We start from the raw sequence: 15737 nt of genomic DNA, 5'->3' as shown, positions 1-15737 counted from the left end.
GTATATTCTCAGAGTTCAATTTGAAATAACTGCGCAATTGGCAATGATAAATTTAAGTAAGAAAGTGGTTTATCGACTGATTTTATGGCCAAATGTATTTGGCAGAGAGAACATTTCGGTTATATTTTTATCAACGTGAAGAGAAGTATGTTTTTGTTTGTTCCTCTTGGCACTGGTAATTAAGCGAAATCATTATTTCATTTGTTTAGAACTTTTGAAGGTTTTATTACAATATAGCCTTCATTGATAATAAAGCAAAAGAAATAACTGACAAAAGAATAATAATGTTCATAGCCAAGATAGCCTAATGCTCATTTTCGCCATAAATAAGATATCGCAAAATCCTTTATCAATTTTTGCAATATCATTTAAACGTAAAGCAATTTCAATAATGTGACCTCTAACAGGTTACACTCACTGTAAAGAAAGACCCGATGATTAATTATCTCCTTTAAAAGTGTCTTTGTTTCTACTAAACATAGCTTATAAACTATCATTAACTACATTGCTTGATAGACAATTTAGTGGTGAGTGTTTAATGCGATATAATCATATTATCTAATGTGCGATATTTTCATTTTCTTCACACACAATGAAATATTTCGTTTCCGAAACACCAATCAGTATTAGTGCGGGTCAATGCTATTTCCTCAAGTTCAATTTGAAATAAAATAACGTTTTCACATCATCATAAAGCGTGTAGGGAAATTTTTTTTTTTTCAAGAAATTTATTTGCGGTGTGTAACTTTTGATATTCAAGTGACTCTTCTTTCCTAATAAAGTAGAGTGTCTAAATACAATAGGTCACTTGCTCTCTTCATACGGAGGTCATTTGTTCTCTTATCGTTCATTAAAAAAAACGTATAAATAAATAGAAATTCAACGACCTAAAAGACAACATTTTTTTTTACTCTTATCTCTCCAATATGAAACTTAGTCTTATCGCCAGTGCTTTGTTAGTTGCTTCTGTAGCCAATGCAAAGCCTCTTTCTTATCAAGATCCTAATAATAACTTAGCTCCTTTGTATATCTCACCAGAAACAGAAACTATTGCCAATTCTTACATTGTTGTCCTTAAAGACTCTCTTCAATCTCATGAAATCAAAGAACATGCTGCTTGGATCAATACCTTGACTGAATCTAGCAGAGCCAAAATGCAAGCTTATGACTTCTTGGATCCTCATGCTACTGTGGCTGGTATCAAGCATGTCTATGATACACCTAATCTAAAGGGTTACGCAGGCAAATTTGATGAACAAGTCTTGGAGGCTATTCGTCAATCAGACGATGTTGCCTTCGTTGAACACGACTCTGTGGTCTATGCCAATGAATTACAACGTAATGCTCCTTGGGGTTTGGCTCGTATCTCTCATCGTAACCCGCTCACATTTAAGAACTACCAACAATACGAATTCAATCCTGAAGGCGGTAAAGGTGTTAAGGTCTATGTGATTGATACTGGTATTAATGTGGATCATATTGATTTTGAGAATCGTGCTGCCTGGGGTCACACTGTCCCTTCAAACGATGTGGATGAAGATGGAAATGGTCACGGTAGTCATTGTGCTGGTACCATTGCTGGTAAACGATATGGTGTTGCAAAGAAAGCTCAACCTGTTGCTGTTAAGGTTTTGAGAAGCAGTGGTAGTGGTACAATGAGTGATGTTGTGCGTGGTGTTGACTGGGCTACTACTGAACATCTCAAGGAAGCTGCTGCGGCCAAGAAGAACAACACAAAGTATAAGGGTGCTGTTGCCAACATGAGTTTGGGTGGTGGTAAATCTCCCTCTTTGGATCTCGCTGTAAATGGTGCTGTTGATTCAGGTGTCGTCTTTGCTGTAGCTGCTGGTAACGATAACCGTGATGCCTGTAACTATAGTCCTGCTGCTGCTGAAAAGGCCATTACTGTTGGTGCTTCTACTCTTGCTGATGAACGTGCTTACTTCTCAAACTACGGTGAATGCGTAGATGTCTTTGCTCCAGGTCTTAATATCTTATCTGTCTGGAAAGGTAGCCGATATGCTACCAACACTATCTCTGGTACATCTATGGCATCACCTCATATTGCTGGTCTTGCTGCTTATTTGTTAAGTTTAGAAGAAGGTGAAGTGACACCCAAGGAAATCAAGGACAAAATCCTTCGTCTGGCTACTAAGGGCGCTCTTGAAAGTCTTCCTAAAGACACTCCCAACTTGCTTGCTTACAATGGTATTAGTGAGAAGGACTTCAAGGAAGTGTTATCAGATGCTGTTGACAGTGTTGATGGCGTCTTGAAGGAATTCTTTGGTGATATCTAAATATCATTATGTATTATGTTGTATATCTTTGTCTCATTCTTTTCTCTTCTTCTATCATTTATGATATTGTACCATTTCGTTTATCATTTTATTCAGACACAATACGATTATTGATCATACACGCAACACTATGATATGCTTTTCTTTTTTTTTTTTTATAAATCACTGTACAATTCTTTCTTGCAATAATAAACTAGTTTAAAAAATATACATATTTTATTGGATAAACATCACACGATAATATAAACTAAGCAGTATGAACTTGGACAAGAGATAAGTACGTACTACGAGCATATAGTAAGCTTACCTGATTTATCTTCTTCCATAAAGTCAACATAAGGCTTTGAGCTTAATGTGCTAACATGATCACTGGGTAAAGAAGCAAGTACGGCCTTAAAAGCAGCTCGGAATTCATAGGTTACTTTGCCACCCATTGACTCAATATCCTTTTTAGCCTCCTTGTATGAGTTTTCAGACACAGGTGATTTAAGAGCAACAATGTAATCCACTCGAGAGGCTATTTGATGTAAATATCGTTTAAGCATTTCTTTCTAAAATCAAATACCTTGTACTAATACAAGACATAAAAACAAGATACATAAAATACGAAGCATGTTTGTAGAAAAAGAAAAGAAAAAAAAACGAAACATAACTAATCTGTATAAAATCATCTGATTCAGTTTGATTTGATTGGTGGGATTTAATCTCTTCCGTTATTCATGCAAAATTTTTTGTTTTTTTTTATTATGTACAGTCTTATGTAATATAGTGTATTTAAATAGAGTCTTCTAAGATCATACGGGGTGAAATATTCATGGCCATTAATTCTTGGAAAAGTAATTTGGCAGCATAGGGTATTTCCATAGTTTTCATGAACTTACTACTCTTACAGAATTGACACCAACCTGAATAACCAATCAAACCACAGTTATCACAGATATGAACTTCAAAAGCATCTGAAGAAATCATCAAACGTTCCAACAACAACATAGAAGCACCATAACCAATCAAACAATCACGCTCCATTTCACCCAAACGAAGACCACCATCTCTTGAACGACCTTCTGTAGGTTGACGAGTAAGCGTTGCACGAGGACCTCTGTTTATAAGTTAGATCTATAGTGTTATTGTTCAAGACTTTACCTTGCTCGAGCATGCATCTTATCCATGACCATGTGCTTCAATTTTTGATAATAAATGGGACCAAAGAAAATATATGCAGAAAGAGGTTCACCAGTGATACCTGATGTCACATAATCTTTACCAGAATAATTGAAGCCCTTGCTAATCAAAATTCTGCTCATATCTTCTACTTTACTACCACCAAAAGCAGTACCATATTGAAGTGAGCCATCCAAGACACCTGCTTTACCAGCCAACAACTCAATCATTTTACCAACAGTCATACGAGATGGGAAACCGTGAGGATTCATAATAATATCAGGACAAACACCCAAATCAGAGAAAGGCATATCTTCTTGCTGCACAATGATACCACACACACCCTTTTGACCGTGACGAGAAGAGAACTTGTCACCCAATTCAGGACGACGTGTTTGACGAATATTGACCTTAATCAATGTTTGATCTGATTCTGTTGTTGTAAACAGCACCTTGTCAACATAACCTGTTTGAGGGACTTGTAACGTTGAGGAGCAGGTTTATAAGCAACACTTTGCGCAGCACCAGGAACACCAGCATCAATACCACTACTGACAGGTGTTTGTTTATTGATATAGATCGAGCCTGCTTCAAGGGGCTCACCTACACCAGCAATACCATCAGGTTCAATAGCATCATAACTATCGTTCCATAAATCAGAATTACGAGCAGGAGGATCTGCTAAACGATCATGAGTACCATTGGGATAACGCTTCACTAAACTGGCATATTTTCTCATGACTTGACAACGACCAAAACCACGATCTAAACCAGACTTATTCAAGACCAAGGCATCTTCAATATCATAACCAGAATAACTCATGACAGCCACAGTAGCATTTTGACCAGCAGGTAATTTGTCATAACCAATAAGTTCAATTGTCTTTGTCTTTACCATAGGTTGTTGAGGATAGACCATTAAATAGATCAGTGTTTCAATACGGTTTAGTTGGTTATAACCAATGGCACCAATAGCTTGTTTACCCATAGCGCATTGATAAGTATTACGAGGAGATTGGTTATGGTGAGGATAAGGAATCAGACCAGCGACAGCACCGAGGATAGTAAAAGGCTCAATTTCTAAGTGGGTTGTTTGTGGTATAATGTCCTTTTCATACACTGCGATGTTGGAATCACTTTCCTCATTCACATCTACATATTCAACAAGACCCTTTTTGAGGAAATCATCAAATACGAGTTTACCAGCAATAAGATCATTGACATGCTTTTGTGTAACAGCAGGGTTGCCATTTTCGACAATGATCAATGGTCTACAAATACGACCACCATCTGAAGACAAATTGACTGTTCTTTGATGAATATTGACAAACACGGAGACGAATTCTGAAATACGACCCACACGACGAAGACGACGGAAACTGCGTACAAAGTGTTGTACACGACGTGTGATACCCAAAATGTTACCGTTCAAGAGGACGATAAATGTATTGGGTAAATACATCTCAGCACCTGTCAAGAGGTTGACATCTTCTACACCTAAAGCAAATGCAATCTTTCTAATGGGTTCTTCTTCTTGATCTGTTGTAATGTGTGTCATCAAAGCCAAGTTCTTGACCAAACCACATGCTTCACCTTCAGGTGTATCTGAGGGACAAAGCATACCCCATTGTGAGGGCTGCAAGGCTCTTGGACCAGAAACCTTTCTTGTCTTTTCGAATTGAGATGAAATACGTGTCATCATACCCAAAGCAGAAATATAGGATAGACGGGATAATACTTGTGTGATACCTGCACGGTCCATTTTGAAACGCTTCAATACCCAGTTACCAGTTGAAATGGCACGAATGAACCCACTTGTGATATGATCACCATGCAAGACCAATTGGTTGAAAATATCGAATTCTTGAGTACGGTTAGGTTTCTTGAGCACCTTATCAGCACTAATCTTCAAGTCTGAATTGAATTTTTTGAATAAATCTTCAAACAATAAGGACAACAATTGACCAGCCAATTCCAAACGCTTGTTACCGACATAATCACGGTCATCGACTTGAACTTGATCTGTCATGGCAACCAATACACGACGAATCATGACAGCTGCATAAATACTCTTTTCTCTAAAATTCAAGTTTTCTACAGGTACATGGGCTAAAATGACAGTAGCAAGTACTTCCAATGCTTCTTCTGCCAATGTTTTTTTGACAGTCGATAATTTACGGTTGATTTTAACTTTGGCACCGATATAATCAAGGGCTTGCATTTGAGTAAATACACGCAAACGAGAAGATTCTTCAATGTTGACAGCAAAAGCATCGTTCAAATCATGATCATTACCACAAACAAGCTGAGCAATTTCTTTATCTGATTGAATACCCAACGCTTTCATGAAAATGGCAACAGGAATATCTTCAGCAATAGAGTTGTGCTTCAGATAAATCTTGCCATTCTTGACGAAAACAGCCGTCTTTGATTTACGTTCATGTGTAGAACTATACAATGATAAGTTAACATGTATTAGCAAAAGTATAGATTACCTTTGGACGTTAGCAACAATGTTATTTTTTTTATCTACGTCGACAATGATACGGTTCTTGGACAATTGTTCTTGAACAAGAATGACTTTTTCTGTACCTTTCACAACAAAATATCCACCAGGATCCAAGGGGCATTCTTTCATACGGGCCAATTCTGCTTCGTTTTTACCAGTCAATACACAGTGAGACGAACGCAACATGATAGGCAAACGGCCAATCATAACATTCTTTCGTTTAACGATTTGGCGACCACGAGTGTATTCAACATCGACATAGATATTGGCAGAATATGTCAAATCACGAAGACGACATTCATGAGGTGTATAACTACGATTGGCAACATCTGCATCCGTGCGTTCAGGGCTGCCTACACGAATGCCTGTATATCTATTCATCTGATTAATGATGGTTGCACTAACGAAAAATGAATAGCTTACTTGAGATAAAAGTGAGGATCGACATCGGATGTGACTTTTTCGTTTGCTTTAATGATATTCTTTAAATCCACATTGACAAAGTAATTGAACGAGTCGATATGTTGCTTTACAAGACCTTTGACCTTTAAAAATGCAGGCAATAGCTTCCACTTGTCCTAATAGTAAACATAGGTATAAATAACTATGCAAAAAGAAAATATCGAAAGGAAAAATACCTCGATTTCTCGAACAGGAGCAGATAGGTGTTTTCCTTCAAAATATTCTGCCTTTAAAGGTTCGAGAGGATCCTTTTCAAGGTCATGGTTGTGCATATCAGCCATTTTATTTAATTCAAAGAAAAATAGAAGGAAAAAAAAAGTACTGCAAAAAAATTGGACTTTTTTTAAAAAAGATGAGCAGAGGATAAGCCACAATGTAGGTCCATTTGTCAGCCTCTTTTTCTTACATATGTGTCCCTTTTATCTAAATGCTTTGACTGTAACCATTGAATATCATGATACACTAATAAAAAATTAAACCATGGTACTTAAAATTGACATAAATACCTTTGTCCATGAAAATAACACTAGGATCAGCTTGAATCCATACATTTTCAAGAAAGCAGAGTAAAGAGCTTGTTAACAAGATAGCTTCTTCTAAAGGTAAATTATCAATATAAGCTAGATCAAGTTCAAAGGGATTATCAGGCTTAGTTGTCATGGACAAAATTTCGGTCACAATTTCCCATAAAGACACATCTAAATTAGTCTATGAATAACAAATAATTTGTCTTTCTTTTTTCATACTTACTGCTATTCTTCCATTCCATTGTCTTTTTTAAGTGTAAGGGATGATCGTCTTTATCAGTTTGTGTACGAAGATATTCTTTTTGATGTGATCTCAACTAATGAAATTAAAGACATGATTGTACTTTTATATTATTTACCCAAACGTAAGGACATCGATACATGGCATATCCTGCTATTAGAAATACAATACGCTCTTTTTCCTACATGCAATATATTTAGTACTTTAGAAAAAGTAAAAGGGTAGATACCTGTGAAAGATCTTTATCCGATGGACTAATCAATGTTTGGGTTTTCCATTCAACTGCTTTTCTTTTTTTTATAAGATATCTTGATCTTTGGTTTGCTTACTTGGGGTAAATTTTCTCGAGTATGGCTTGTGGCATAAGCGTTGTATACTCTGGTTGGTGTTGATCTGTATAGACACATAAGATCAACTCTTCTCTCCCTCTAACAAACGTCTCAAAGTGCCGGAACCCCTAAAGTAATTGTTTAGCATAACAAGATAATACGGCTCTTTTACTTACTCGTAAACTGCCCAACAATAAGCATTCTTGTAAGAAAATAGTGAGCCTTGTAGAGTCTTTCAAAAGTTCTTTCTTTTATTGAGAAAAGTTGGATATGAGACCAAATATATATATCTTTTTTTTCTTACAGTAATATCTACGCCTAGCATAATAAACAAAAGCAAGAAGAAAAAAGGGGGCTGACACTTGTTCATATGTGGATATCACGTGTGCATACAAAATACTTTATTAGTTATTGCCCAGTGTGTTTGCGCTCAATGGAGTTGCTTTTATCATGAGCATTGGAAAAGGCTGTAAAGCGCATTCGATCCAAATAGTTTGTATTGATAAAGTATTGACTTAAGATAACTTCCAACTCTTCAATACGGTCTGTCAGTACATTTGTTTTGGTCTGTAAGCATTTAACTCGATTTTGTTCTTGACTTAATGTTTTTATAAGAACATCAAAGTCCTCGTCATTCACAAATGTATGGTTTTTTACGCATGCTGTAGAAGAGGATGAAAAATTCATTGTTTCTGTAACATAATAAATATAAATGCACTAAAAAATGCAAGTGTTTACCTGGAGATTCTGTCACATCTCTTGAATCAAACAGACACAAATCAGGTAGATGTAATGTCTTTTTGCTGTCTTTTTTTGATATCTGAGTCGATATACTCAATTGAGGGATATTTTGCTTATTTTCAGCATTGTCTTTGTTCACAAGAATAATAGAATCTTCTTTTTGCGAATATTGAGCAACATCCAATTGGCTTCCGCTTTCATTATGATAGCTTGCATCTTCTTCTTCTTTGTATTCTTTGCTATTATCATTATCATTGTGCTTTTTTTGAAAAGCCAGTGTAGGTGCATGATGAACCAAACCCCATGGTGCTAACCTGGGCATACCAAATAACGCAATATAAACCGATGTTAAAATACCATAACAACCACCCGCCAAAGCTAATGCACCCAAAATACTGTGCTGCCGTACTTCTGCCTATTAAAAAAAATAAATCAAAGTAAAGCAATAATGATAAATTATACCCGAACATCCATAATGTTCTTTGATAATTGAACCGAGAAAATCCCTTGGAATAACTAGGGTAGTCTTTTTGTTAACTTTTTTTGTCTACATATGTTGGTTTATCTTACGCTCAAATCAAGGGCAGGAGAAGGAGGTGGAGGATTAATTTGAAGTGGCCAGTCATGTTGAAAGCTACTCAATGTCACCACATCCACATAGTTGGGTGTCTAAATAACATTAAAAAGTAACATCATCATCATGACTTACTAATCCTAAAATAGCTCTTGCATCATGTCGTTGAATAGCACGATACTTTTCCATGGAATAAAAAATAGAGGTCGATTGATTCAAATAGGTTGTTGCTCTTGAATAACCCAATTGTATATTTGTAAATGTTTCGTTCTGTTCGGTAAGTATTTGTAAAATAGCCTTTTTTTTTTGTTATTTTACCTCGTATTTTGTATTGCCTATAGAGCCAGGTCTCCAAGGACTAAATCGTGGGTCATAAAGATAAATAGCCATTGCTGGCACAGTAATCGTCGAGTAACTCATATTTTCTGCACTATCAATCACCCAATAAAAATCAAGTCTTCGAAGAGCATCTCTGTTATCCAGTGTCAAGCCTGCAGCCATACGATAAGTATCATTGCTTTGAAAAACTCGACATTTAGAAAGCTCATTATCATCACCATGACGAAAGAACCGTCCAAAACAGTTGGGGATATCCATCATTGTCCAGTTGTAATACATAGCTGTGCATTTAACAAAATGAAACGTTGAGTTTTGTGCGCAGACCTCAATGTCAGGTGTTGACACGTTCAGTCCAATATCTTCAAATGAATACTGAATTAATGGAATATAGTCGCAAATCTAGGTACATGAAAAGTGGATGAGCTAAAAAAAAAGAGAATATTAAACTACTTACTTGATTTATTAGATAACCACAGAATGCCAGAAACAGTAGGGTTAATAAGATAGCTATTGCACCTCTGGTGTATGCCAATGTTTTTGTTTCGAATGGCTACAACAATAAGTAAAAAAAAATAGCGGAAAAAAAGTACATACTCTTCGGTATAAAGCTTCTCCCAAAAAATGCATAGTTTTACACAAGAAGAGCGACAAGAGGCGAAACAATAAGAACATGTCATCTTGTAATTAAACATATCAATCTATATATCGCTGTTTGATATTGACCACTCTTTTATTTCAACATCTATTTCGATTAATATGAGTGAAAATTTTTTTTTAAAAAAAGTATACGAATAAAACATTATTATCCAAGTTTAATAGATAGTATTTCTTTCAAATGAAGATACTCTTCTCGAAACAAGGCTGTTAGATTGAATAATATATCGCCTTTATAGATCAATACATTGTGTATAAAATGATTATATGATACTAGTCTACAATGAACATGAACTAACTAAAAAAAACAGCAACAACAAAAATTACTAACACAAATTCAAGTAGAAAATATAGGAAGCACTCTGTTCACTTAGAAAAAAGACCATATTTGCAGAGACATTATGCACACATACTAAATGAAGAGCTTCCTTATCTGATCACGCCGGATAGAATTTAGTCGAGCGACTGTTCTCAGTGGTTTATTCATTTTCTGTAACTTAGGTCATTTAAAAGCTGTCTTTCCAAGTTAGGAGATGTTACCTATGGTAATAGAGACAATAGATTATTTCCATAGGCAGAGGAGTTTAAGAAGATGAAAAGGCACTCTTAAATTTTGCAAAGATCATTAAAGGAATTAATAAGCTTATTCTTGCAGTGTTCAGTGCACTAAAGATTGATTTCAGTCTAAAGAAGGCTAGTTGTTGAGTACCTCATTAGGGATATAACTAGTAAGTCTTAAGAATATTTCTGCTAAATAATTGTTTTATATAGGATACATCTTCACCACAGCATAAGTGATGGAAGAAAAACGCATTCAATGAAATATTTCCTCCACCAATGGAAGAAAAATGCAACAGCTTACGCTATGGGCACTACGGTTGCTATGGTCGCTATTATGGTTGCCATGGCTGTCGCAATCACTCTGCTGCAACAGGGAACCTGGTTGAAAGATTGATGATCAAGAGCATTGAAGAAAAAATCCGAATCACTTATGTTGTCATTTGGGAAGCAAAGACGTTCTCGGCGGCTGACAGTTGCTTTACAAATAGGATTTTCAGCTGCCGCTTGTTTGATTAGGATTTGCTGAAATTTATCCGAGAAGGATGTAGTTGACTTGTGAGTCCGATTTCAAAGAGAAGGAAGGGCTAATAGCTTGGGGAGCAGTAACACCCGCTGGCTGAATAAGTTTGGATGCTGAATCATATTTTTCTTATTCTATTTTTCTGGCTCAATTATAAATTCTAGTATTCAAAACTTCTTTCCATAATTTTTTGATCGCTCTAGCTACCTTTCTTGTATAGTTATCGCTACAGCGTAAGCGATGGAAAGATCTCCCATTGTATGCAGAAATCTTCTGTGGGAGAAAAATGCTGTGGTGTATGGTGGCTATGATGGCTATTATAGTTGTTATGGTTGCTATGAACACTGCAGCTGCTATGGCTGTCGTAATCACTCTGTTACAACAGGGAACTTGGTCAAAAATTGATAGTTAGAAGTATTCAAAACAGAGCTCGGATTGTTGAAGTTGTCATTCGGGAAGTAAAGACGCTACAGTAGCTAAAATTTTTCTAATATTATAACCAACTTATGATATCAGAAAATATTATATAGAATTTATAAATTTATAAATATTATCTGATATCATAAAAGCTATATAAATCTATATAAGCTTTATTAAAACATAACCGATATATGAATTTATAAACAGGGTCTTATAAATTCATGTAGTGGTTATAATATCAGAAACATGTATATTGTATCAGATAAAATATGTTATTCTATAAATGGCTATCTAAAAGCAGATATCATCTATAATATAAAAAAACTTATATTAACTTAGATAAACTATATGAATCTATAGAAAAATATATTATGGTTAGATATTTTATATGGATGTAGAATAAGCCTTTCTTTCATGATTTTTATGTCAATGCATCAAGGAAAAAGGTGAATACCTTATTGTAGATATGCCTAGGCACGTAGAAAATTAGTAGAACAAATCTAATTGCTCACAACCATGGTAGTTTTTATTCATCATTTCATCTTACCGCTATTTTGTAAAAAGTGTAGAGTGTTGCTTCTTATTTTGGGTATTATTTTAGGGGTTTGTTATTGACTTTTATTAATAATTCAAGATGGCCTATAATTTTGATTAGCTGTTCAACGTACCTTAAATCGTTGATAAAAGTCAATCTGAGAGTATGATTGGGTGTTCAAAAAAAAAAGCTGTCGCTCAAATAATAAAACCCTTATTTTATTTGTTGCCTTTGTATACAAATTGTTTCGTATTGCTGCTTCTATGAAGCTAAATGTCTTTTGCTAGTTTCTTTTTTTTCTTTTTTATCACTTTGTTTATTTTTTATTTATTCTTATCATTGTCTTCCTTTTCATAAAATTAATTGCAGGATTACAAAACGTAAGATTTTATTTTTAAATCATATCAGAGTTTTTAGCCCGATCAAATAAAGCTATTGAATTTCTATTATATTAAAGAATCTAAAATTTTGTTCGCGAACGTAGAGTATCGATAGTTCACTTGACTATGACCTATTTTGCATTGACGAGTCACTGCTTGAAGCATATGCACTCATTATCACCCAATTACTTATGTGCTTGCTTCTACATGCAAGAATAGACTATATGTATACCTGTCTATTTAAATAAAAGCCTATATATAAACCTATATATATTTATATAACTGTGCTGCAAATATCCTATATAGATTCAAATAGTTCTCTCTTCAGTAAAGACGTTTCTATCTGATATTATAAATATTTGCCGCCGTTCAAGAGAAAAATATATGATATAATAACGGATTTGTTGTTATTCATATAACAGTATACAAAAGAATATAGAATTACATTGATGTCATATAGAATTTTATAGATTCAGAAAATAAAGTTATATGAATTTATAAAATAACTCTCTTGAGGGGCAGTAATCCTTAATTATTTTGCCTATTTATTCTGCTCTGCATAAAACATATCTTCAGAGCATAAAAATTTCTTTTCCTATAGTATTATGTGAAATCATATAAATCATTTCTTGTGTTACAAAACTATATCTGTGGAGTAGAAATTGTTATTTTCATATCCGTCGGATCACCTTTCTTGTAAACAGACACATGACAGATTCATTCCCTGACTGGGGAAACTTGCCCTTTTGCAAAGCCTCATTGTAGACAGTCAAGACCTGATCATGATATGGAAGGAATTTCATTACCAAGTACAAGGTCTCATACGGCAGTCCATCTGGCCCTGGACTACTCCTGCGAGGGGTACGCTTGCTCTCTTAATATGTCATCAACATCAGTTGGCAGCATAAGCTTCTCTTTTTTTCTGATAAAATCTTTAGGTGATTAGAATAGATCGTGTCAGAGCCCTTAAGACTACAGTGCCAGTAGAAGAAGGAGTGAACAGTGAGGTATAAAATTCAGTTGTTATACAAGAAATTTCATGTTGTTCTTGACAAAACTCTTCAGTCACCGGATCTCTCAGTTCAGTAATACACCACTTATTTTGCCGAGATGTGGCCGTTTGCTTCAAGAAACTCGCAGATTTCTCTGTATGTTCTCTCCAGAACTTGCCCGACTTCAGGACTTCAATCTATGCTATCAAATGCTGTAATGACTGGGTTAGGGAGTTGAGATGATCCATGCCTTGGAATACCAATACTCTATGCTTCTGATGCCGCATTTCTTTGTTCCTCTTAGACTGTAATTTGTGTAGTTGTTGTTTCCTCTAGTTCAAATCCTCCTTCTGATAGGATTTCACAAAAAGCTTTACCTCTCCCTTAATCCAATCCCATTGCTGTTGTGGTCTAGCAAATCGCTTGATCTTTGTGAAACAATCCATGTTTAATTCTAAATGAAACGCTAGTGCTTGCCTGAAGTCTTTGCTTTCCAAAATTCAGGACCTGGATCATTTGAGTCTTGATATGTAGATGAGAACTCCAAGAGGTCGTGATCCGTCCACTCTGGTGACAAAAATTGTTGACTGATACTAGTAACCTGATGATGAGAGCTAGAGCTACAGAAAAATATAGTCTAATATTCCTGAGTTGCTACCATTATACCAAGTAATCTGCTTCTCATTCCCAGAAATATCAATGTAATAATCATCTAGTAAATTTGTTCATTCAGGTGATGCGCAAATTAGAGTACCATCTAAACAACGATCTTTATATTGATAGTTGAAATCTTCCATGATAAATGTTGTGTCATGTGTATTAATAAAGCGTCCTTGACGATTGGAATACCAAGGAGCTTAGTATAGAGTGTTGATCGATCAGAATGAAGTGCTGGACGCCCGTATATGTTTAAAATTGTTGCTATAGGTGCTATAGTAAACGAATGTTCCAAATCTCAAGTTAAGCGAATATCAGCCAATATATATCGACCATTGTCAATTCCTTTTGAGACAGGTATAATTGTAAAGTGATAAGAGAGTGATATAATACCACAGTGTTGAGTCCAAATTTTCGAATTGTAATTAAAATGTTTGTTAAGTAAATCTATAGTAGTGGTATTTGAAGCATGAGTTTCTTGTAATACCAGGATGTCATGTCCAAGGGTTCTGAATTGTTGTCTTTTTTGGTATTTTCTGGTTTTTTCAAGCCACGACAATTGAGAGTGGCGATTTTAACTGTATGACGTCTAATTTTCATAATTAATGTTGAGGTTGAGGTGATTGTTGGCCCATCAAATCAGGCTGGAGCACATTAACTTTTACATTAACCTTTTCATTCAATTCACTTTGTTGTGAGGCAGCTGAAGCCGCCGCTTGTTGCTGAGCAGCACTAATATAATCAGATCCATTAAACTTACCCATCTTTTTGACATTAAGATGAGGTCCCAAATTTGAGATGCCAGATGGAAGTATCTCGACAAAATCAGCGAACCCTCATTGAATTGAGAGATCCAGTGACTGAAGAGCTTTGTCAAGAGCAACATGATATTTCTCGTATAGCAACTAAATTTTATACCTCGCTATTTACTCCTTCTCCCACCGAAACTGTAGCTCTTAGGGCTATGACTCGATCTATCCCTAGTCACTTGAAGATTTCCTCAGAACAACAGGAAAAACTTATGCAGCCTATCGATGTTGATGACATACTCAACGAGAGCAAACGCACCCCTCGTAAGAGTAGTCCAGGACCAGATGGACTGCCATATGAGATTTTGTATTTGGTTATAAAATTCCCTCCATATCATGATCTGATATCGACTGTCTATAATGACGCTTTGCAGAAGAGTAAGTTTCCTCAGTCATGGAATGAATCAGTCATGTGTCTGCTGTACAAGAAAGGTGATCCTGCGGATATGAAGAACTATCGTCCTTTGTCCTTAGCAAATACGGATTACAAACTGTTCACACGTATCGTCAATCGTCGACTCATGGAGGTATCTTCTCGTCTTATTAGCCGTCATCAATTGGGGTTTATTCCTGGACGGTTTATCGCTGAAAATGGTATGATCTGTCAATTGCTAATGGAAGACGCTCAAAGGAAATGGTCGATCGCTGAACAACTGGATAATGATCCTGATTTTAGTACCTTGAATGCTGATATTGGTCTTCTCTTGGATCAAGAAAAGGCTTACGACAGAGTGAATTTACACTACCTGAAGAAAGTGATGAAAAAGTTTGGCTTCCCTTCCCCACTGATTAAATGCATTTACAAGTTAATGGGCGATAATCTTATCCGAATCAACATCAATGGTCATCTCTCCTCCGAAGTTGCTAAATTACGCGGATTGAAACAGGGTGATCCTCTCTCGCCTATTCTGTATAATTTGGCTTTTGAACCTTTCTTGCTCTCCATTCTCCATGATCGTCAATTTCAAGGCTACATAATGGGTACTGAACGGACGAAGCTTCTATGTTACGCTGACGATGCTCTGGTCT

The 15737-nt window shown here is 35.7% G+C and overlaps 5 protein-coding genes across 5 annotated transcripts; 1 reads left to right on the top strand and 4 right to left on the bottom strand.

Moving 5' to 3' along the window:
- Positions 1-901: 901 nt before the first annotated feature.
- On the top strand, positions 902-2505 carry B0P05DRAFT_548164 (serine protease 1). The gene has a single exon (XM_051578993.1). It carries the CDS (start codon positions 927-929, stop codon positions 2295-2297), a length of 1371 nt encoding a protein of 456 aa, XP_051433397.1. The 5' UTR covers positions 902-926; the 3' UTR covers positions 2298-2505.
- Positions 2492-2909, bottom strand: B0P05DRAFT_548160 (uncharacterized protein). Its single transcript, XM_051578992.1, has 2 exons — positions 2605-2909; positions 2492-2558 (listed from the first exon to the last, which is right to left on the bottom strand). Exons 1-2 carry the CDS (start codon positions 2840-2842, stop codon positions 2545-2547), a joined length of 252 nt encoding a protein of 83 aa, XP_051433396.1. The 5' UTR covers positions 2843-2909; the 3' UTR covers positions 2492-2544.
- Positions 2910-3007: 98 nt separating this feature from the next.
- B0P05DRAFT_548159 (DNA-directed RNA polymerase III subunit RPC2) lies at positions 3008-6723 on the bottom strand. Its single transcript, XM_051578991.1, has 6 exons — positions 6606-6723; positions 6391-6545; positions 5954-6340; positions 3945-5908; positions 3441-3924; positions 3008-3396 (listed from the first exon to the last, which is right to left on the bottom strand). Exons 1-6 carry the CDS (start codon positions 6708-6710, stop codon positions 3072-3074), a joined length of 3420 nt encoding a protein of 1139 aa, XP_051433395.1. The 5' UTR covers positions 6711-6723; the 3' UTR covers positions 3008-3071.
- On the bottom strand, positions 6724-7850 carry B0P05DRAFT_548154 (uncharacterized protein). Its single transcript, XM_051578990.1, has 8 exons — positions 7831-7850; positions 7703-7774; positions 7527-7654; positions 7427-7487; positions 7316-7378; positions 7180-7273; positions 6936-7127; positions 6724-6891 (listed from the first exon to the last, which is right to left on the bottom strand). The coding sequence occupies exons 3-8, from the start codon at positions 7559-7561 to the stop codon at positions 6818-6820; spliced, it is 519 nt and encodes a 172-aa protein (XP_051433394.1). The 5' UTR covers positions 7562-7654; positions 7703-7774; positions 7831-7850; the 3' UTR covers positions 6724-6817.
- Positions 7851-8157: 307 nt separating this feature from the next.
- On the bottom strand, positions 8158-9099 carry B0P05DRAFT_473282 (uncharacterized protein; the record flags this gene model as incomplete). Its single annotated transcript, XM_051574727.1, has 4 exons — positions 8158-8682; positions 8730-8783; positions 8838-8936; positions 8977-9099. Coding segments are annotated over 4 exons (801 nt in total), but the record flags the coding sequence as incomplete, so codon positions are not given.
- Between the last annotated feature and the right edge of the window lie 6638 nt (positions 9100-15737).

Source organism: Gilbertella persicaria (genome assembly GCF_025201335.1).
Source record: "Gilbertella persicaria strain CBS 190.32 chromosome Unknown B0P05scaffold_28, whole genome shotgun sequence".
In the NCBI taxonomy this organism is placed as follows: domain Eukaryota; kingdom Fungi; phylum Mucoromycota; class Mucoromycetes; order Mucorales; family Choanephoraceae; genus Gilbertella; species Gilbertella persicaria.
This window is presented reverse-complemented; position numbering and strand designations above follow the sequence as displayed.